Source organism: Canis lupus, chromosome X (assembly GCF_048164855.1).
Source record: "Canis lupus baileyi chromosome X, mCanLup2.hap1, whole genome shotgun sequence".
Taxonomy (NCBI): Eukaryota; Metazoa; Chordata; class Mammalia; order Carnivora; family Canidae; genus Canis; species Canis lupus.
The window spans coordinates 2,942,930-2,962,474 of NC_132876.1; the positions used below are offsets into that span (position 1 = coordinate 2,942,930).

Genomic DNA, 19,545 nt, shown 5'->3' on the forward strand with positions numbered 1-19,545 from the left:
GAAGACATTAACACTCAATTTTAATCAATACATAGGTCATCAAGGCGGAAAATCTATAAGGAAACAATATATTTGAATAACACACTGAAACAGATGGACATAACACATATGTAAAGAACATTTCATCCCAAAACAATAGAACACACTTTCTTTCAAGTGCACAGGGACTATGTTTCAGAATAGATCACATATTAGGTCACAAAACTGTCACCAACAAATTTAGGAAGATTGAAATCATACTATGCAACTTTTCTTATCACAACAATATGAAACCAGAAATAAATCACAAGACAAAACTGGAAAAAAAATGCAAACACTTGGATACTAAACAACATGATGCTAAACAACCAATGAGTCAACAAAACAATCAAAAAGAAATTTAAAAAATACCGAGACACAAGTGAAAATGAAAGTACCAAAGTCTTTTTTGGTCCAAACTTTGGACTTTGGTCCAAAGTCTTTTTTGTTTTATCAAAATCTACTGGACACAGTAAAAGCAGTTCTTTTTTTAAATTTATTTTTTATTGGTGTTCATTCGCCAACATATAAAATAACACCCAGTGCTCATCCCATCAGGTGCCCCCCTCAGTGCCTGCCACCCAGTCACCCCCACCCCCCACCCACCTCCCTTTCTACCACCCCTAGTTCGTTTCCCAGAGATAGAAGTCTCTCATGTTCTGTCTCCCTTTCTGATATTTCACACTAATTTTTTCTCCTTTCCCCTTTATTCCCATTCACTATTTTTTGTATTCCCCAAATGAATGAGACGATATAATATTTGTCCTACTCTGATTGACTTATTTCACTCAGCATAATACCCTCCAGTTCCATCCACGTCGAAGCAAATGGTGGGTATTTGTCGTTTCTAATGGCTGAGTAATATTCCATTGTATACATAAAACACATCTTTATCCATTCATCTTTCGATGGACACCGAGGCTCCTTCCACAGTTGGGCTATTGTGGACATTGCTGCTATAAACAGCGGGGTGCAGGTGTCCCGGCATTTCACTGCATCTGTATCTTTGGGGTAAATCCCCAGCAGTGCAATTGCTGGGTCGTAGGGTCAGACCTATTTTTAACTCTTTGAGGAACCTCCCCACAGTTTTCCAGAGTGGCTGCACCAGTTCACATTCCCACCAACAGTGCAAGAGGGTTCCCCTTTCTCCACATCCTCTCCAACATTTGCTGTTTCCTGCCTTGTTAATTTGCCCCATTCTCACTAGTGTGAGGTGGTATCTCCTTGTGGTTTTGATTTGTATTTCCCTGATGGCCAGTGATGCGGAGCATTTTCTCATGTGCTTGTTGGCCATGTCTAGGTCTTCCTCTGTGAGATTTCTGTTCATGTCTTTTGCCCACTTCATGACTGGATTGTTTGTTTCTTTGGTGTTGAGTTTAATAAGTTCTTTATAGATCTTGGATACTAGCCCTTTATCTGATGGGTCATTTGCAAATATCTTCTCCCATTCTGTAGGTTGTCTTTTAGTTTTGTTGACTGTTTCTTTTGCTGTGCGGAAGCTTCTTATTTTGAGGAAGTCCCAATAGTTCATTTTTGCTTTTGTTTCTCTTGCCTTCATGGATTAATCTTGCAAGAAGTTACTGTGGCCAAGTTCAAAAAGGGTGTTGCCTGTGTTCTCCTCTAGGATTTTGATGGAATCTTGTCTCACATTAAGATCTTTCATCCATGTTGAGTTTATCTTTGTGTATGGTGAAAGAGAGTGGTCTAGTTTCATTCTTCTGCATGTGGATGTCCAATTTTCCCAGAATCCTTTATTGAAGAGACTGTCTTTTTTCCAGTGGAGAGTCTTTCCTCCTTTGTTGAATATTAGTAGACCATAAAGTTGAGGGTCCACTTCTGGATTCTCTATTGTGTTCCATTGATCTCTGTGTCTGTTTTTGTGCCAGTACCACATTGTCTTGATGACCACAGAGAGCTTTGTAGTACAACCTGAAATCTGGCATTGTGATTCCCCCAGCTATGATTTTCTTTTTTAAAATTCCCCTGGAAAAAAAAATAAAAAATAAAAAAAATAAAATAAAATTCCCTTGGCTATTCGGGGTCTTTTGTGATTCCACACAAATCTTAAAATAATTTGTTCCAACTCTCTGAAGACAGTCCATGGTATTTTGATACGGATTGCATTAAATGTGTAAATTGCCCTGGTAACATTGACATTTTCTCAATATTAATTCATCCAATCCATGAACATGGAATATTTTTCCATCTCTTTGTGTCTTCCTCAATTTCTTTCAGAAGTGTTCTGTAGTTTTTAGGGGTATAGATCCTTTACCTCTTTGGTTAGGGTTATTCCTAGGTATCTTATGAGTAAAAGCAGTTCTAAAAGAGAAGTATATAGCAATACAGGCCTAAGAAGAAGGAAAAGCTCAAATAAACAAGCTAGCCGTATATCTAAAGGAACTAGAAAAAGATAAACAATCCCAAAATGAGTACAAGAAAGTAAATAATCTGGATCAGAGCAAAACTAAATGACACAGAGACTAAGAACAATAGAAAAACTCAATGATTCTTTGTGGAAGGGGAGGTGGGTGAGGGGATGGGGCAGCTGTGTGACAGGCACTGAGGAGGGCACTTGATGGGATGAGCACTGGGTGTTATACTATATGTTGGCAAATTGAATTTAAATTAATAATAATATGTATACAATGGAATATTACTCAGCCATTAGAAACGACAAATACCCACCATTTGCTTCAACGTGGATAGAACTGGAGGGTATTATGCTGAGTGAAATAAGTCAATCAGAGAAGGACAAACATTATATGGTCTCATCCGTTTGGGGAATATAAATAATAGTGAAAGGGAATAAAGGGGAAAGGAAAAAAATGAGTGGGAAATATCAGAAAGGGAGACAGAACATGAGAGACTCCTAACTTTGGGAAACGAACTAGGGGTGGTGAAAGGGGAGGTGGGCAGGAGGTGGGGGTGACTGGGTGGCACACACTCAGGGGGGCACTTGATGGGATGAGCACTGGGTGTTATTTTATATGTTGGCAAATTGAACACCAATACAAAATAAATTTATAAAAAATTAATAATAATTATTATAATAAATTATCCATAAAAACTGAAAAGCTAAATAAAATTGACAAACTAGACTCATGAAGCAAAAAGGAGAAAGGGTCCAAATAAATACATTCAGAAAAAAGAGAGAAGTAACAACTGACATCACAGAAAGACAAAGTGTTATAAGAGAATACTATGAAAAATTATCTACCAAGAAATTGGACAACTTTGAAGAGATGGATAGATTCTAGAAACACACAAACTCCCAAAACTGAACCAGGAAAAAATAGAAAATCTAAATAGACTGATTACAAATAACATAATTTAATCAGTACTCAAAAAACCACCAAAAAAATAAAAGTCCAGGATGAGAGAGATTCACAGATGAATTCTACCAAACATTTAAAGAAGAGTTAATAGCTATTCTCCTCAAACTATTCCAAAAAATAGAAGAGGAAGGAATCATCCTAGGAGGCCAGCATTACCATGATACCAAAACCAAAGACACCACAAAAAAAGAGAACTACAGGCCAATATCTTGATGAACATAGATGCAAAAATCCTCAATAAAATATCAGCAAACCACATACAATACATTAAAAAGATCATTCACCACAATCAGATGGGATTTATTTCAGGGATGCAAGAGTGGTTCAAAATTTGAAAATCAGTCAATGTGATACACATAATAACAAAACCAAGGATAAAAATCACATGATCATCTCAATAGATGCTGAAAAAGCATTTGACAAAATATAGCATCTTTTCATGATAAAAACTCTAAACAAAGTGAAATCAGAAGGAATATATCTCAACATAATAAAGGCCACATATAAAATACCCACTGCTAACATCCTATTCAACAGTGTAAAACTGTGAGCTTCCCTATAAGATCAGAAATAAGACAAGGATGTCCACTCTCACCACTTTTATTCAACATAGTACTAGAAGTACTAGTCACAGCAATCAGACAAGAAAAAGATATGAGAGGCATCCACATTGGTAAAGAAAAAGCTAATCTATCACTATTTATAGACCACATGATACTATATAGAGAAAATCCTACAGAGTCCACCAAAATACTATTAGAACCGATAAATGAATTCACTAAAGTTGTAGTATACAAAATTAATACCCAGAAATTGGTAGCATTTCTATATGCTAATAACAAAGTAGCAGAAAGGGAAAGTAAGAAAATGATCCCATTTACAACAGCACAGTAAAAAATAAAATACCTAGGAATAAGTCTAACTAAAGAGGTGAAAGACCTGTACTCCAAAAACTATAAAACAGTGATGAAAGAAATTGAAGATGATATAACAAATGGAAAGATATTCCATGCTTATGGATTAGAAGAATTAATATTGTTAAAATGTCTATGCTATCTAAAGCAATCTACAGATTCAATGCAATACCTGTCAAAAATATCAACAGCAGGGATGCCTGGGTTGCTCAGTGGTTAATCACCTGCCTTCAGCTCAGGACGTGATCCTAGAGTCCCGAGATTGAGTCCCACAACAGGCTCCCTGTATGGAGTCTGATTCTCTCTCTGCCTATGTCATTGCCTCTGTGTGTGTGTGTGTGTGTGTGTGTGTCTCCTGAATAAATAAACAAAATCTTTAAAATATATATATCAACAGCATTTTTCACAAAACCAAAACAAATAATACTAAAATTTGTATGGAACCACAGAAGACTCTGAATAACCAAAGCAATCCTGAGAAAGAACAAAGCCGGAGGTATCACAATCCCTGATTTCAAGATGTACTACAAAGGTATAGTAATCAAAAGAGTATAATACAGGCATAAAAATAGAGACATAGATCACTGGAACAGGACAGAGAGCCCAGAAATAAACCCATACTTATATGGTCAATTAATCTATGACAAAATAAGCAAGAATATGCAATGGGGAAAAGAGTGTCTTCAATAAATGGTGCTGGGAAAACTGGACAGCTACACATAAAAGAATGAAATTGGACTACTTTTTAACACCATATGCAAAAACAAACTCAAAATGGATTAAAGACCTAAATGTGAAACCTGCAACCATACAACTCCTAGAAGATTATAGATATGTCTCCTAAGGCAAGGGAAAGAAAAACAAAATTAAACTATTGGGACTTCATCAAAATAAAAAGCTTGCACAGCACAAGATAATGTACTAAGTGGGGTTAATATCCAAAATACATAAAAAATATAAGGAACTTATACAACTCAATATTCCCTTAAAATAATGCAATTAAAAAATGGCCAGAAGACCCAAGTAGAAATTTTCCAAGGAAGACATACATATGACCAACAGATGCATGACAAGGTGCTTAACATGAGTATTCATCAAGGAAATGCAAATCAAAACCATAATCACCTTACCACCATATCACCTTACACCTGTCAGAGACAAAAAAATGACAAATGTTGGCAAAAAATGTGGTAAAAAGGGAACCCTCATGTATTGTTGGTGGAAATGTAAATTGGTGCAATCTCTGTGGAAAACAGTATAGAGGTTCCTTAAATAAAAATACTAAAAATAGAAATACCACAGGATTCAAAAATTCCACTATTGGGTATTTGCCCAAAGAAAACAAAAACACTAATTCAAAGAGATATATGCTCCCTTATGTTTACTGCAGAATTATTTACAATAGCCAAGATATAGAACTAACCTGTGTGTGTGTGTGTGTGTGTGTGTGTGTGTGTGTGTCCATTAAAAAGGATGAGATTGTGCCATTTGAGACAGGATGGATGGACTTAGGAAGTAGTCTGCTAAGCGAAAGTCAGTTTGAAAAAGACAAATACCAAATGATTCCATGCATAATTGGAATCTTTAAAAAAAACAAATGAATGGATAAAGAGAATGTGGTTTATGTATACAATGGAATATTACTCAGCCATTAGAAACGACAAATACCCACCATTTGCTTCGACGTGTATGGAACTGGAGGGTATTATACTGAGTGAAATAAGTCAATCGGAGAAGGACAAACATTATATGGTCTCATTCATTTGGGGAATATAAATAATAGTGAAAGGGAATAGAGGGGAAGGGAGAAGAAATGGGTAAGAAATATCAGAAAGGGAGACAGAACATGGAAGACTCCTAACTCTGGGAAACGAACTAGGGGTGGTGGAAGGGGAGGAGGGCAGGGGGTGGGGGTGACTGGGTGGGGAGCACTGACCGGGGGACTTGACGGGATGAGCATTGGGTGTTATTCTGTATGTTGACAAATTGAACAGCAATAAAAAATAAATTTATTATTAAAAAAATAAATAAGTTAAAAATAAAAAAGAAAAAGAAAAAGAAAAAACAAATGAATAAACCAACAAAAAGGAGAATCAGACCTATAAATACAGAGGACAACTGGTCACTAGAGGACAGGGGGTGGGAGAATGGGCAAATGGGTGAAAGGGAGTGGGAGATACAGGTTTCGTTATGGAATGAATATGTCATGGGACATCTCACACCTGTCAAAATGATGGCTGAGTAATATTTCATTATGTATATATAATGGCTAAAATCAACAACACAAGAAGCAGAGCGTACTGGCAAGGATATGGAGGAAAAGGAACCCTTGTGCACTGTTGTTTGGAGTGCAAACTAGTGCAGTCACTCTGGAAAACAGTATGAAGGGTCCTCAAGAAGTTAAAAATAGAGCTACCTTACAGTCCAGAAATCCCACTGCTGGGTATTTACCCAAAGAATACAAAAACACTAATTCAAAGGGATACATACACCCCTATGTGTATAGCAGCATTATTTACAATTGCCAAATTATAAATGCCAAATTATGGAAGCAGTCCCAGTGTCCATCAGTTAATGCGTGGATAAAGAAAGTGTGATATATATACATAATGAAATATTACTCAGCCATCAAAAATAATGAAAAATTGCCATTTGCAAGGACATGGGTGGAACTAGAGCAAATAACGCTAAGCAAAATAAGTAAGAGAAAGACAAATAGTCTATGATTTCGCTCATATGTGAAATTTAAGGAACAAAACAAATGAGCATAGGGGAAAAAGAGAGAGAGAGAGAGAGAGAGAGAGAGAGAGAGAGAGAGAGAGAGAAACCAAGACATAGCCTCTTAACTACAGAGAACAAACTGATGTTACCAGAGGGAAGGTGGTGGGGGGAATGGGTGAGATAGGTGATGGAAATTAAGGAGTACACTTGTGATGAGCACTGGGTGATTTTTGGAAGTTTCAATCACTCTGCTGTACACCTGAAACTAATATAACACTCTATACCTGGAATTTAAATAAAAACTTAAGAAAAATAAAAATCCCAAAACCAAAAAAAAGTGTTATGGAAATAAAAGGCACAGTGTAAGGAATATATTCAATGATACTATAATAATGATGCAACAGGACAGATGGTAGCTACACTTGTGGTGAGCATAGCATAATGTATAAACTTGTCAGATCACTAGGTTGTACACCCGAAACTTACCTTACATGTGTGTCAACTATGCTCAAAAAATGCTTAAAATTATCATTACTAATTGGTTGCTTTCAAATTCATAAAATTGATAAAAAGAGCACTAAACAAAGTACAAATAGAAGTAAATATTAGTCTCTATACCTTTCCCACTTCCCTTGAGCCTTACACATAGCCATGGGCTATCTAAGTCACCCTGACCTCCAGGCAGTCTCTGTGTCCATTTATATAGGATCCTGCCATGCACAACCATTTCATGTTCCCTGGAATTGTTGTGTATCACTGTGATGATAGACACCTTCCAGCTCCAAGACTCAGCTAAAGTGCCATTAATTAAGACTTTAATAATATGGTCCCTAGAGCAAGACTTTTCCCTGGAGAGCTTCCTAAAAGAGTGAGGACCCTGTAACTCTATTTACTGCTGTCTTCCTTTGTGTATCTCACAAAATACTCACAGAGGAGTAAAGATTGATCTGACACCTCAGCTTCCCCTTCACTCTCTTTTGCAATTCCTCAGTCACTGGGAGATCCCCCAAATAAAAATCTTAGATCTGTGGATCGAAGCATGTTGTTGGTTGCCTCTCCAAGACTCCTAAGTCTTCTATGACCATCTAATCTTTAACACTAGCTTATTATGTGTATATGGAAGTTGTGGCTGACACTTGAAAAGTTAGACTTGGTACTGTACGGGCCTTGTATATCTGCTTTAACAAATTACCACGAACTGGGTTGTGTAAAACAAATTTATTCTACCACAGTTCTGGTGGACAGAAGTCTAAAATTGGTATCACTGGGATGAGTCAACATTGGCAAGTCTAAGCTCTCTCTGGAGGCTCTAGAGGAGGATCCTTCCTTGTCTCTTTCAGCATATGTTGGCTGCCAGCATTCCTTGGCTTCTGTTTACAATACTCCAATCTTGAAGGTCAGTATTTTCTAATCTCTCTCTATTCCTTTTTTAAAAATATCGTATTTATTTACTCATGAGAGACACAGAAAGAGGCAGAGACACAGGGAGAGGGAGAAGCAGGATCCCTACAGGGAGCCTGGTGTGGGACTTGATCCCAGGACCCCAAGATCATGACCTGAGCAGAAGGCAGACGCTCAACTACTGAGCCACCCAGGCATCCCTAATTCATTTCCATTTAAAGTAATTATTGACAGGTAAGGACTTACTATTGCCATTTGTTAGTTGTTTTCTAATTATTTTGCAGAACTGGATCCTGGGACCCCAGGATCATTACCTGAGCCAAAGACAGACGCTCAACCACTGAGCCACCCAGGTGATCCTCTCTCTACTCCTTCACATCACTTTCTCCCTCCCCTCTCCGGTGTGTGTGTGTGTGTGTGTGTGTGTGTGTGTGTGTGTAAAAGAGAGAGAGAGAGAGATGCCTCTCTCTTATAAGGACAGCTGTGATTGGATTTAAGGCCCCCCTGGATAACCCACGATAATCTTTCCATCTCAAAATACTTAATACCTGCAAAATCCTTTTTTCAAAAAAAAGGTGATATTTACAAGTTCCAGGAATTAGAACCTGCTATCTTTTGAGGTCTTTATTCAGCCTGCTACAGGTTCCAAATTCATACACTTGCTCTGGTCCAACCCACTAGGCCCACCACTCTTCTCCTGATATTTTTCTTGGAAAGTTCCCACAGATAATTGTCTAATAAATCCACACAATCAAAGTCTTGTGTTTCTGGTTGAAAAAATTACTGTTGACTTTTATATACCTCTCTAATCTGGGAGCTTACAATATTTGACTCTAGCTTGGTAGGGAAATGATTTCTACAGATGTCAGTCAGAGAATCCTGCATAGGAGTGGGCTCAGGTTTTTCACATGCTTATTAGTGGAACACTTGCAAGTCAAACAAGCTTCTCTCTTATTCACATAGATCATGTCACATAACATCATCTCAATGTCATTCTTGATATAATTTATGCAGGAGTGAAAATGGAGAGGAAGAAAGCACATAAAGGAGACAAAGCCAAACCCTGCCATCTTCACCTCTGTATATATTCTGTCTACAGTTTTCATAGTTACATACCAAGCAATAGCAACTTTTGAGGAGAATACTGAAGTTCAGAAAAGGATCAAATAGATTCTTTTGCTTTTTATTCAATTGTACCATTCGATGTCTACAACACTGAATAAATGTTTTGTTTGTCCATGTTACAAAAAAGATAAATATATATGACTTACCATTCAAGAGGGAAAACAAGACACCAAACAGTACTTAATAGAATGATCCCACTTAAATAAAATAAAACCAAATTGTATTATGTATACGTTTATATGTATAAATGTTAAGGGGTTCTGGAAGGATTCTCACTGAGAGATTGATAGTGCACACCTTTTCTGGAGGGAAGGGAATGGGAGTGGGAGTGTGTATATCTTCAATATGCCTCTTGTTTTAATTCCTTACCATGAAAATATAGTCAGGGAACATGATGGTTGATTTTATGTGTCAACTTGACTAAGAAATACTGCCCAGTTTCTTGGTGAAACAGCTATACAAATGCTGCTGTGAAGATATTTTATGTATGATTCACATTAAATTAGTGGACTTTGAATAAAGCAGATTATTCTCCATAATCTGAGTGGACCACATCCAAATGGTTGAAGGCTTTAAGAGAGAAGACTGAGGTTCCTCAAAGAAGAAGAAAATTTTCTCCAAACTGCTTTAAGACTTCAGCTGCAACATTTACATTTCCTGGGTCTCCACCTTCACCACTTCTAAATGTGTTATTTAGCAATTACCCTAAATTTTACAGATTTCTGCTTATCTGTCAGTATAAACAAGAGAAATAATGGAAATGAAACAATCATTTGTATTACTGTGATGTAGTGCCTGGTAAATTGAGTATTATCACAACTCAGCAAATGCTACTTGTTATTAACAATGTTATTTATTTTATGCTAAGAAAGCAGTAGGAAGCAATTGAAGGTTTTTGAGCAGGGAAATAACATAATCTGATCTGTTTTTAAAAAATAATTCTGGCTGCTATATGAGGAATGCATAATAAGGAGGCAAAGTGGATGCAAGATCAATTTAGGAAGCTATTGCATTAACATATGGAAGTTATGGTCATAATTTGGACTAGGATGATGGTAGAAGAAATGAGGATAAGTGGTAGGGTAACATATGACCAACAAATGCTCCTATAGAGAACAAGAAAATCACGTTAAAATATCACTCATATTTACACCACAAAAAAAAGAAATAATTACGTGGCATGATTGAGGTTTAGCCGAGGCTAAGGTGGTAACATATTGCAATATATAAATATATCAAATAAATGCTTTTTAAAAGATTTATTTATTTGAGAAAGAGAGGGGGGGGGCTCAAGCAGGAGGGGCAGGATGAGGGAGAGAGAACCTGAAGCAGATTCCTCACTGACCAATGCATGTCTGATGACACCAAGATCACAACCCAAGCTGAGACCACGAGGTGGATGCTAAACTGACTGCACGACCTAGGTACCCTTCAAATCAACACTTTTTATACCTTACACTTACAAACTGTTATATGTCAATTACATTTCAATTAAAATGAGTCTTTAAAAATAACTGTAATGTAGGATAGTGGCATGAATGCGAACTAGAACTGAATATAAATGAATAGGGCCAAGGGAGCTCCATACCTGAAGCTTACCTGCATGGTGGATTCATGGGTGTGTAGTTTTCCATTAGTCTTTAAAGTGTTGATATATATATATATATATATATTTCTTTTGTATATGTGCTATATTTAACCATAAAAACATTGTTTATTTTTAATTGAAGTATAATTTTCATGTGATACTATATTAGTTCTAGGTGTACAACATTTTGATTCAACAATTCTATACATTACACAGTGATCACCATAAGTGTAGTTACCATCTGTCACCATACAATGTTATTACCATTTTATTGGCTATATTTGCAGTGCTGTACTTTTTTTAAAGATTTTACTTATTTGAGAGAGAGAGAGAGAAAAATAGCAAGACAGAGCACAAGCAAAGGAAGGGGAGAGGGAGAGGAAGAAGTAGACTCCCTCCAAAGCGGGGAGCCAGACACAGGGCTCGATCCCAGGAATCTAGGATCATGACCTGAACCGAAGGCAGACACTTAACTGACTGAGCCACCCAGGTTTCCAGTATGCTGTACTTTTCATCCCCATGATTTATTTGTTTTGTAAGTGGAATTTCATACCTCTTCATCCCCTTCAAAGCAATCTTGGGAAAGAACAGCAAAGCTGGAGGTATCACCATTCTAAATTTCAAACTATACTATGAAGCCTTAGTAATCATAACAGCATGGTGCTGGTACAAAGATAGATGCATAGATCACTGGAACAGAAAAGAGAGCCCAGTAATAAACCCATGCTTATATGACAAATTAATCTATGACAAAGGAGGATGAATATACAATGGTGAAAAGACAGTCCCTTCAATAAATGGTGCTAGGAAAACTGGATGGCTATATGCAATAGAATATAATTGGATCATTTTCTAACACCATACACAAAAATTAACTCAAAATGGATTAAAGACCTAAATGTAAGACCTGAAACCACAAAAATCCTAAAATAAAACAAAGGGAGCAAATTCTAGGACATTGGCAACAGCAATAATTTTCTGGATCTGCCTCTTCAGGCAAGGGATAGAAAAGCAAAAATAAACAACTGGGACTACATCAAAATAATAGGCTTTTGCACAATGAAGGAAACCACCAACTGAAAAAAAAAACCCTAAAAAAAAACCCCTACTGAATGGGAGAAGATATCTGCAAATCATATATCAAATAGTTAACATCCAAAACTATATAAAGAATTCATACAACTCAATAGAAAACCAAACAATCTGATTTTAAAATGAGCAGAGGACCTGGTCATTTTCTCCAAAGACGACATACAAATAGCCAACAGACAAGTGAAAAAATATTCAACGTTATTAATCATTAGGGAGATGCATATCAAAATGTTACTTTAAGTAGTAAAAACAAAACAAAACATGACAAAAAAGATCAGTTTAAAGCTGTTGGAGAGCTACTGAAGTTATCAAAACTTAAGGGACCAACATTCAGGAGAGGAGAGCCATGGAAAGGTGAAGTGACAGTTTGCAAAACCAATAGAATTCTCAGCAGTCTCACTAGGCTAGAGAGACAAAATTGGAGACTTAAAAGGCCAAGATCTTAAGTATTTATCTAAATTCTAGTTAGCTAATATACAGTGCAATATTAGTTTCAAGTGTACAATATAGTGATTCAACACTTCCATACAACACCCAGTACTCATCACAAGTGCACTCCTTAATCCCCATCACCTATTTCACCCATCTCCCCACCCACCTCTCCTCTGGTGACCAGTAATTTGTTTTCCATAGTTAGGAGTCTGTTTCTTGGTCTCTCTCTCTCTCTCTCTCCCCCCTATGATCAATTGTTTTGCTTCTTCCATTTCACATACGATTGAAATCATATGGTGTTTATCTCTCTGACTTATTTCACTTAGCATAATACACTCTAGCTCCATCCACATCATTGGAAATGGCAATATTTCATTCTTTTTGATGGCTGAGTAATATTTCATCATATATATGTGACACATCTTCTTTATCCATTCATCTATTGATGGACACTTGGGCTGTTTCCATAATCTGGCTATTGTAGATAATGCTGCTGCTATAAACACAGGGATGTGTGTATTACTTTGAATTAGCATTTTTGTTTTCTTTGGTTAATACCTAGTAGTGCAATTGCTGGATCATAGGGTTAAAAAAATCCAATACTGCGATGAGAAGGTAGAGGCAGGTGACTGAGTCTGTCACACTGCAGAATTTCCCCATCAAGATCTCTGCTGAATTCTAAGGTCGTGTGCAATAAGAAGCCAAGGAGCTAAGCAGAAACCCTTTCTAAGACAGAGTAGTTATTTACTGTGTCTCATGGCAAGAAAAATAAATAAAAGGCATTCATTATTGGAAAAGAAGTTAAACTGTCTTTATCTGTAGACAACATTTCTATGTAGGAAATATCAGAATTGACCAAAAATAGCTATTCGAAATAATAAGTAAAGTTTAAAGTTTAAACACAAGGAGGGAGGAACTGGAAAATAATATGAGGAAAGTCTGGAGGGATGGAGATGCTTCTTATCTTGATTGTGATGATGGTTTCATGGGTATATACATATCTCACCATTTGTCAAATTGTTTAATTGCTAAGTCTGTGCATCTGAAATATACCTCAATAAATTCAGTTAGATAAAAAGATCATGTGAAAAATAGGAGAGGTCTGACCCTTTGAAACCTAGAGGATACAATGTATGAAGGTCTTGAAGAGGTTAGAAAATGATCACAGTGGGTTGAGGATCTGTGTTCAGAGAGTGTGATGATTGAATTACTGATTCTCAAGGTGAGGTAGTTATAGGAGATGACAAAGCCTGGGGTGTGACAGTGGGAGAGAGTGGCTTAGGTCAAGGTCACTTTTGTGCTCATTGCATACTCTGTTCTTTCTGCCAGAGCATGACCTCCCTCACCTTTTGACAACTCCTACTCATTCTTCAGGTTTCACCATTTATGTTTCTTCACCAAAGGTGCCTCACCTGCCCTCATCTAACTTAGGTCCATCTCTAACACACTCTTGTATCCTTTGTAAGCAATTAACACAGTGATTACATATGCATTTGTATATTAAGCATTGATTGTACTTAAGCAATTCAAGGTATTATAACAGCAGGGACTACAAGCATCTGAAGCAAGGCATAGCTATTCAGTATTCATAGAATTTGTGGTAGAATATTACAGGGAATGTTGTCTATTTCCACAGGATTTTAGCCCAAATGTGAGGACAGGAGGCCCTACGTCCCTGCAGTCTCCAGTCTCAGTGTAAACACAACACGATGCTTGGTATGTGAATTAGCCTAAGATAGTCTCTGTGTATTGGCTTCTAGGTTTTTTTATTACTTCACTGCTGGCTGAAATTTGACAGCTCAAAAGCCCACTTTTAGCCCACTGGAATTAGATAAAAATTCTAATTTTTATCCATTTAGTCCAAACAAGCAGATTTGTAGTTGATTAGGGCCTGCCTGCTTTGCATATTCCAGGATACCTTACCTCACATCTGCTATCCATTGATAAGGTGGAGGCTTGTGATTTTAAGACCCCAAACCACAGTTGCCCTTCAGAATTCTCTGATTCCAAAGACTTTGTGTCATCACCAAGACACTTATGCCTCCTCTGTGATCCCCTCTGCTTTGGAAGTTACCATAACTTCTTCCCTTTCTGGGTGGTGGCCCTCTAGACCACCCATAAGCTTCTGGATGGTCTCATGCTATGAAGCGTGTACAACCTTGTCCAAGTGCAACCCAGTAAAGCTTGTGTGTGAATGCCTCTCGTGGTAACATGTTTTCCTTTTTCAATCCCCCAAATCCCTCAAATGAACCCCCTATAGTGCTGAATTTACTAAAAGATGGCAAATCCACTTCAGTACCATCCTATTAAGTCTAATTGTGAGAAGATCACATATTTCCAATGTAATTTTTAAAGGGAATTTTTAGAAAGAAAGAGTGTGTTGGTATTTCTCCTACTTTTTCCACGAAGGAAGAGAAGGAGGGGTTCTCTCTACCCCTTCCCAATCAAATGTGTCATTTTGGGTCCTCCAGAAAGCCAAAATGGTGTTAGAAGTGCAAAAGATTTACTGATAAAGATAAATGGGAGAGGGCACATGAGACAGCAGGAACAGCCTTAGAATCATAGTGAAGGTCTCACACCTGTGGAAGAAAAGGGAGATGTAAAAAGGACTGGAAGAAAGAACCTGAGACTCTGGTGATACTTAGAGAAAGTGCTTCTGGCCCAAGTGGGAGATCTGGTGCAAAGACATATTCATTCCTGAGGTGGACACAAGCCCTACCTTCACGAAAGAGTGGCCTCAACATGTACTTTTTTTTTTAGAGAGAGAGAGAGAGAAAGCACCCACTCATGGGGTGGAAGGAGGGGCAGAGAGAGAGAAAGAGGGAGAGAATATCAAGCAGGTTCCATGCCCAGGGGAAAGTCAGAGTGGGGATTAATCCCACAACCCAAGATCATGACCTGAGCCAAAATCAGTATCAGAGAGGGTGAGAGAACATGAGAGACACCTAACTCTGGGAAACAAACTAGGGGTAGTGGAAGAGGAGGAGGGCGGGGGGTTGGAATGACTGGGTAATGAGCACTGAGGGGGGCACTTGGCGGGATGAGCACTAGGTGATATGCTATATGTTGGCAAATTGAACTCCAATAATAATTTTTAAAAGGAGTCCAAGGCTTAACCCACTGAGCCCCCTGCGTTCCCCCAACATTTGCTTTTTATTTTTTCAAAGGTTTTATTTATCCATCTTATAGAGAGAGAGAGAGTGCAAGAAGGGGGGGGAGGGGAACAGAGGGGGAGGGAGAGAGAATCTCAAGCAAACTCCATGCTGAGCACAGAGCCCTACTGGGGGCTCTATTCTACCACCAGGAGATCCCAACCTGAGATTAAACCAAGAGCCCAACACTTAACGAAATGAGCCACCCAGGCATCCTGCAACATCTGCTTTTATGTTTCATTGTTTCAGTACCTAAGGCACTGACTGGAACTACGAGTTGGTGAAGTTTGGGGTACTAAGTATAGAGTCATTCAGACTGGAAAAACAAATGGAGATATGATGGGTACCCCCCCCCCCATATCCTTCAGAATTTAAGAGCAGCTCTAATCTCCACGATCCCTCTTGTGACATTGTTTGTAATTCACTTTCTTGCCTGTCTCTGTAGGGCGGGGAGGAGCAGTAGCATAGACTTTCACATGGCTTTTAACAATGTTATGGTTTCTCAAGACAAAAATAGCACCCCACCACCACCATTAAACTTGCTTTGGATATCGAGACTGATGACACAACAAGAGGCCGAAAAGGGGGTTCATTACTTACATAATTGAGGAGCCCCTTTCGGCTGCTAGCGGGCACTCAGCTCGCTCCCTCTCTCCCGCCTCCGCCGGGACTGCGGCGATGGTCCACACAGGGTGAGAGGGGCCTGCTGCAACCCCACGGTCGCTGGCACCACTACAGCTCACCAGGCCAGCGGGGTTCAGGGCACCCAGAGCCCCAGGCAGCCCCAGACGGACGGTCCGGCCCATTTATGATCCTCGCGCGCCATCTAGCGACCAGAACCAGCACGGCAGCAGGAGAAGCTACACCGAGGCTGTTCTAGTCCCGGGCGGCCATTTCGCTTGAGGAAGGTCGCATTTCCCGATAGGCACTGCGATCTGAGCTCCGCGGTGCAGGAAATGGCGGTAGGCGCAGGCGCAACACAAGCTTCAGCGAGCGAGCTCCCGCCGCGCAGGCGCGCAGAATATTCAGCGCGCTCGCCCTGCCGCGCAGGCGCACAGAAGACGGTGTCGCGCGCAAATCAGGAGCGCCTGCGCGAAAATCAAGGTGTTTTCGCTCTCCTCCCCAGACCCTTGGAAGACTGGTGGAATCTCACCCTTTTTTCTTTCCAGTCGAGAATCTAATGTTCATCCACAGTTTCTTGAAGCCTCTATCACAATAGTTGCAGAGACTGAATATATATGACAATAAACTGAGGAGCTATTAAATATATACCCAGGACTCCATCCTGCATATCCTTTGTCCTTCATTCAAGGTCTTACCCACTTATTTCCAAGACGTTCAGTTTATGCCCTACAGGCCCAGCGAGCCATTCTGCTCACACAACAGACTTCTGACTGGCAAAATGCAGCTTGCACAATCCTGCGTGGTGACAAATCTTGCAAATGAGGCAACCCACATCACCTCTTGGACCTTGCCGTGACCATATGTGAAAGCCAACTCTGGGTAACAGGCAACTGTTGGCCCCACTCCGACGTCAGTAGACCATTCCCTCGATGAGCCACAGCCAAGACAAGACCTAGCTGAAACATTCAATGAAATTTATTGAAGAGAAAATGTACTGCAACCATTAAAGACAGGGAATGACAACAGAGAGAGGAACGTCTAACCGTCACTAGAACCCATAGGTCACGGCCCTCCTCCTCTCAGGGACCTCTGCGTCCCCCACCACCACAGTCCTCCTGCCATAGTCTCTGACATACACGGGCGGGGCGCCCTTCTTCCACTTGGAACTGCTCACCCGTAGCTGGGGCGGCCTCCCACGCCTCGGCCTCGCGGATGAGCCGCAGCATCCCCAGGAAGCCGGGTGGTCTCCTCTCCAGCCGCATCCTCTTCAGCTTGCTCTGGAGCATCTCGTTGGAGCGAGCCCGCATCAGCACCTGCCTGGCGCGAACCTGGTCCGCGATGGTGGGATGGATGGCCCCCTTCTCCACGGCCGACTGCAGCAGGCCTTCCAGGCGCATCACGTAGGCAAACAGAGTCTCCTGGGGCCGCTGGGCGCACGTCAGGAACTTCAGCCGTGCGGTCACGCAGGGATCCTTGTCTCCGAACACCTGGACCATTGCGGCCAGGCAATCCTGCGCAAGCATGTTGGGATTTTCTGCCAGGAGGCCGCACATGAACTCGAGCGCGAGGCCCCCCAAGCTTTCCATCAGCCACCGCCTCCTCTCCCCTTCTGGCACGTGGCGCCACATGAACAGCATGTCGTTGGCGTGCTCCAGCCAGACCTCAAAGGACTCTTGGTCTGGATCTTCCATCCCGGAGAAGGTTCTCAATTCCCCGTAGGCCGCGTCTTCTGGCACAGGCTGCCAAGCCTGGCCCCACTGCTGGATCCAGGATCCTCCCTCATCTACGGCTCCTGCAGCTCCTTCCTCCCCTGCAGTGCCCGCCTCCCCTGCTGCTCCTGCCATACTCACAGATCCCAGCACACCTGCAATTCCTGTGTCACCTGCGGCTCCCTCCTCATCAGACACTGCCCCTTCATCTTCTGTTCCTGCCACACCGGCAGCTCCTGTCACACCTACAGCTCCTGCCTCACCTGCTGCTCCTGCCACACCTACAGCTCCCTCTTCATCGAGTACTCCTCCATCTTCTCCTACCATACTGACAGCTCCTACCACATCTGCATCTCCTTCATCTAACACTATCCCTTCATTTTCAGTTCCTGCCTCACCTACAGCTCCTTCCACACCTGCAGCTTTTTCCTCACTTTCATGTCCTTTATCACCAGCAGCCCCCACCTCACATGTAGCTTCTTCCTTACCTTTACACCCTTCCTCACCTGCAGCTCCCATCTCACCTGCTGCTCTCGCCTCACTTGCAACTCCCACTTCACCTATGGCTTCTTCCTCACCTGCAACTCCTGCCTCACCTGCCCCTCCCCCCTCACCTGCAGCTCCTGCCTCACCTGCAGCTCCTGCCTCACCTATAGCTCCTTCCTGACCTTCACACCCTTCCTTACTTGCAGCTCCTGTGACATCTGCAGCCCTTTCTTTACCTACAGCTCCTGCCTCACCTGCCTGGCCAGACCTTGCTTGCCTCTGGTGCTGGGCAGGGAAATTGGGTCTATCCTGTGACTCTAAATCAGGAGCCTGGGGCAGAAAGACCACAGGCCAGGGTCCTCCCTTGCCTGCTGTTTGTTGGGGAATCAAACTTCGGTTTAAATACTGAGCAAACTCCACTAAGGCGACCCTGGATCTGAGCTCCTTTCTGAACACTTTGCCCAGCACTTGGTATCTGCCCAGGGGCCACAGGGCAGTCTTCGCGGCATTCTGGAATTCCTCTTCCTCACAGTCATCCGGGATGAGCAGGAAATGGTGCGTGCTCTCACTTGCACCACTCATGCAGCATTGCCAGTGCCATCATGAATACCTGGCGGGGGAGGGAGCCCGATTGGACAGGGATGCGCACACTGCCACAGCCTCTGCAGTGGTGGCCTGTGGGTGCAAAGAGGATAGAGGGACATTGGTGCCAGACAGCCCACCCTACCACCCCCCACAGCGACCTGGATCTCCTCCCTGGCCAGTTAACACGCTCCATGCCCTGGCTTAGAACCCCCACCATGCACCCCTCACCTCTGCAGTGAGGAGACCTCCTTTTGCCTTGGCCAACACACCTGATCTGGCCTACGTCCATGATCTGGCCACTGCAGCCAGAACCCCACCCACCATCATCTGCAACCCTGCAGCCAGGAACCCTCCCTTCCTGAT

General features: G+C 41.1%; 1 protein-coding gene and 1 long non-coding RNA gene across 2 annotated transcripts; both read right to left on the reverse strand.

The window, feature by feature from the left end:
- Positions 1 to 1,479: 1,479 nt before the first annotated feature.
- LOC140627480 (uncharacterized) lies at positions 1,480 to 16,689 on the reverse strand. Its single transcript, XR_012026194.1, has 2 exons — positions 16,379 to 16,689; positions 1,480 to 2,001 (listed from the first exon to the last, which is right to left on the reverse strand). It is a non-coding gene; the product is annotated as an uncharacterized lncRNA (long non-coding RNA).
- Positions 16,690 to 17,481: 792 nt separating this feature from the next.
- On the reverse strand, positions 17,482 to 19,179 carry LOC140627883 (paraneoplastic antigen Ma6E-like). Its single transcript, XM_072816453.1, has one exon. The coding sequence runs from the start codon at positions 19,177 to 19,179 to the stop codon at positions 17,482 to 17,484; it is 1,698 nt and encodes a 565-aa protein (XP_072672554.1).
- Positions 19,180 to 19,545: the final 366 nt, after the last annotated feature.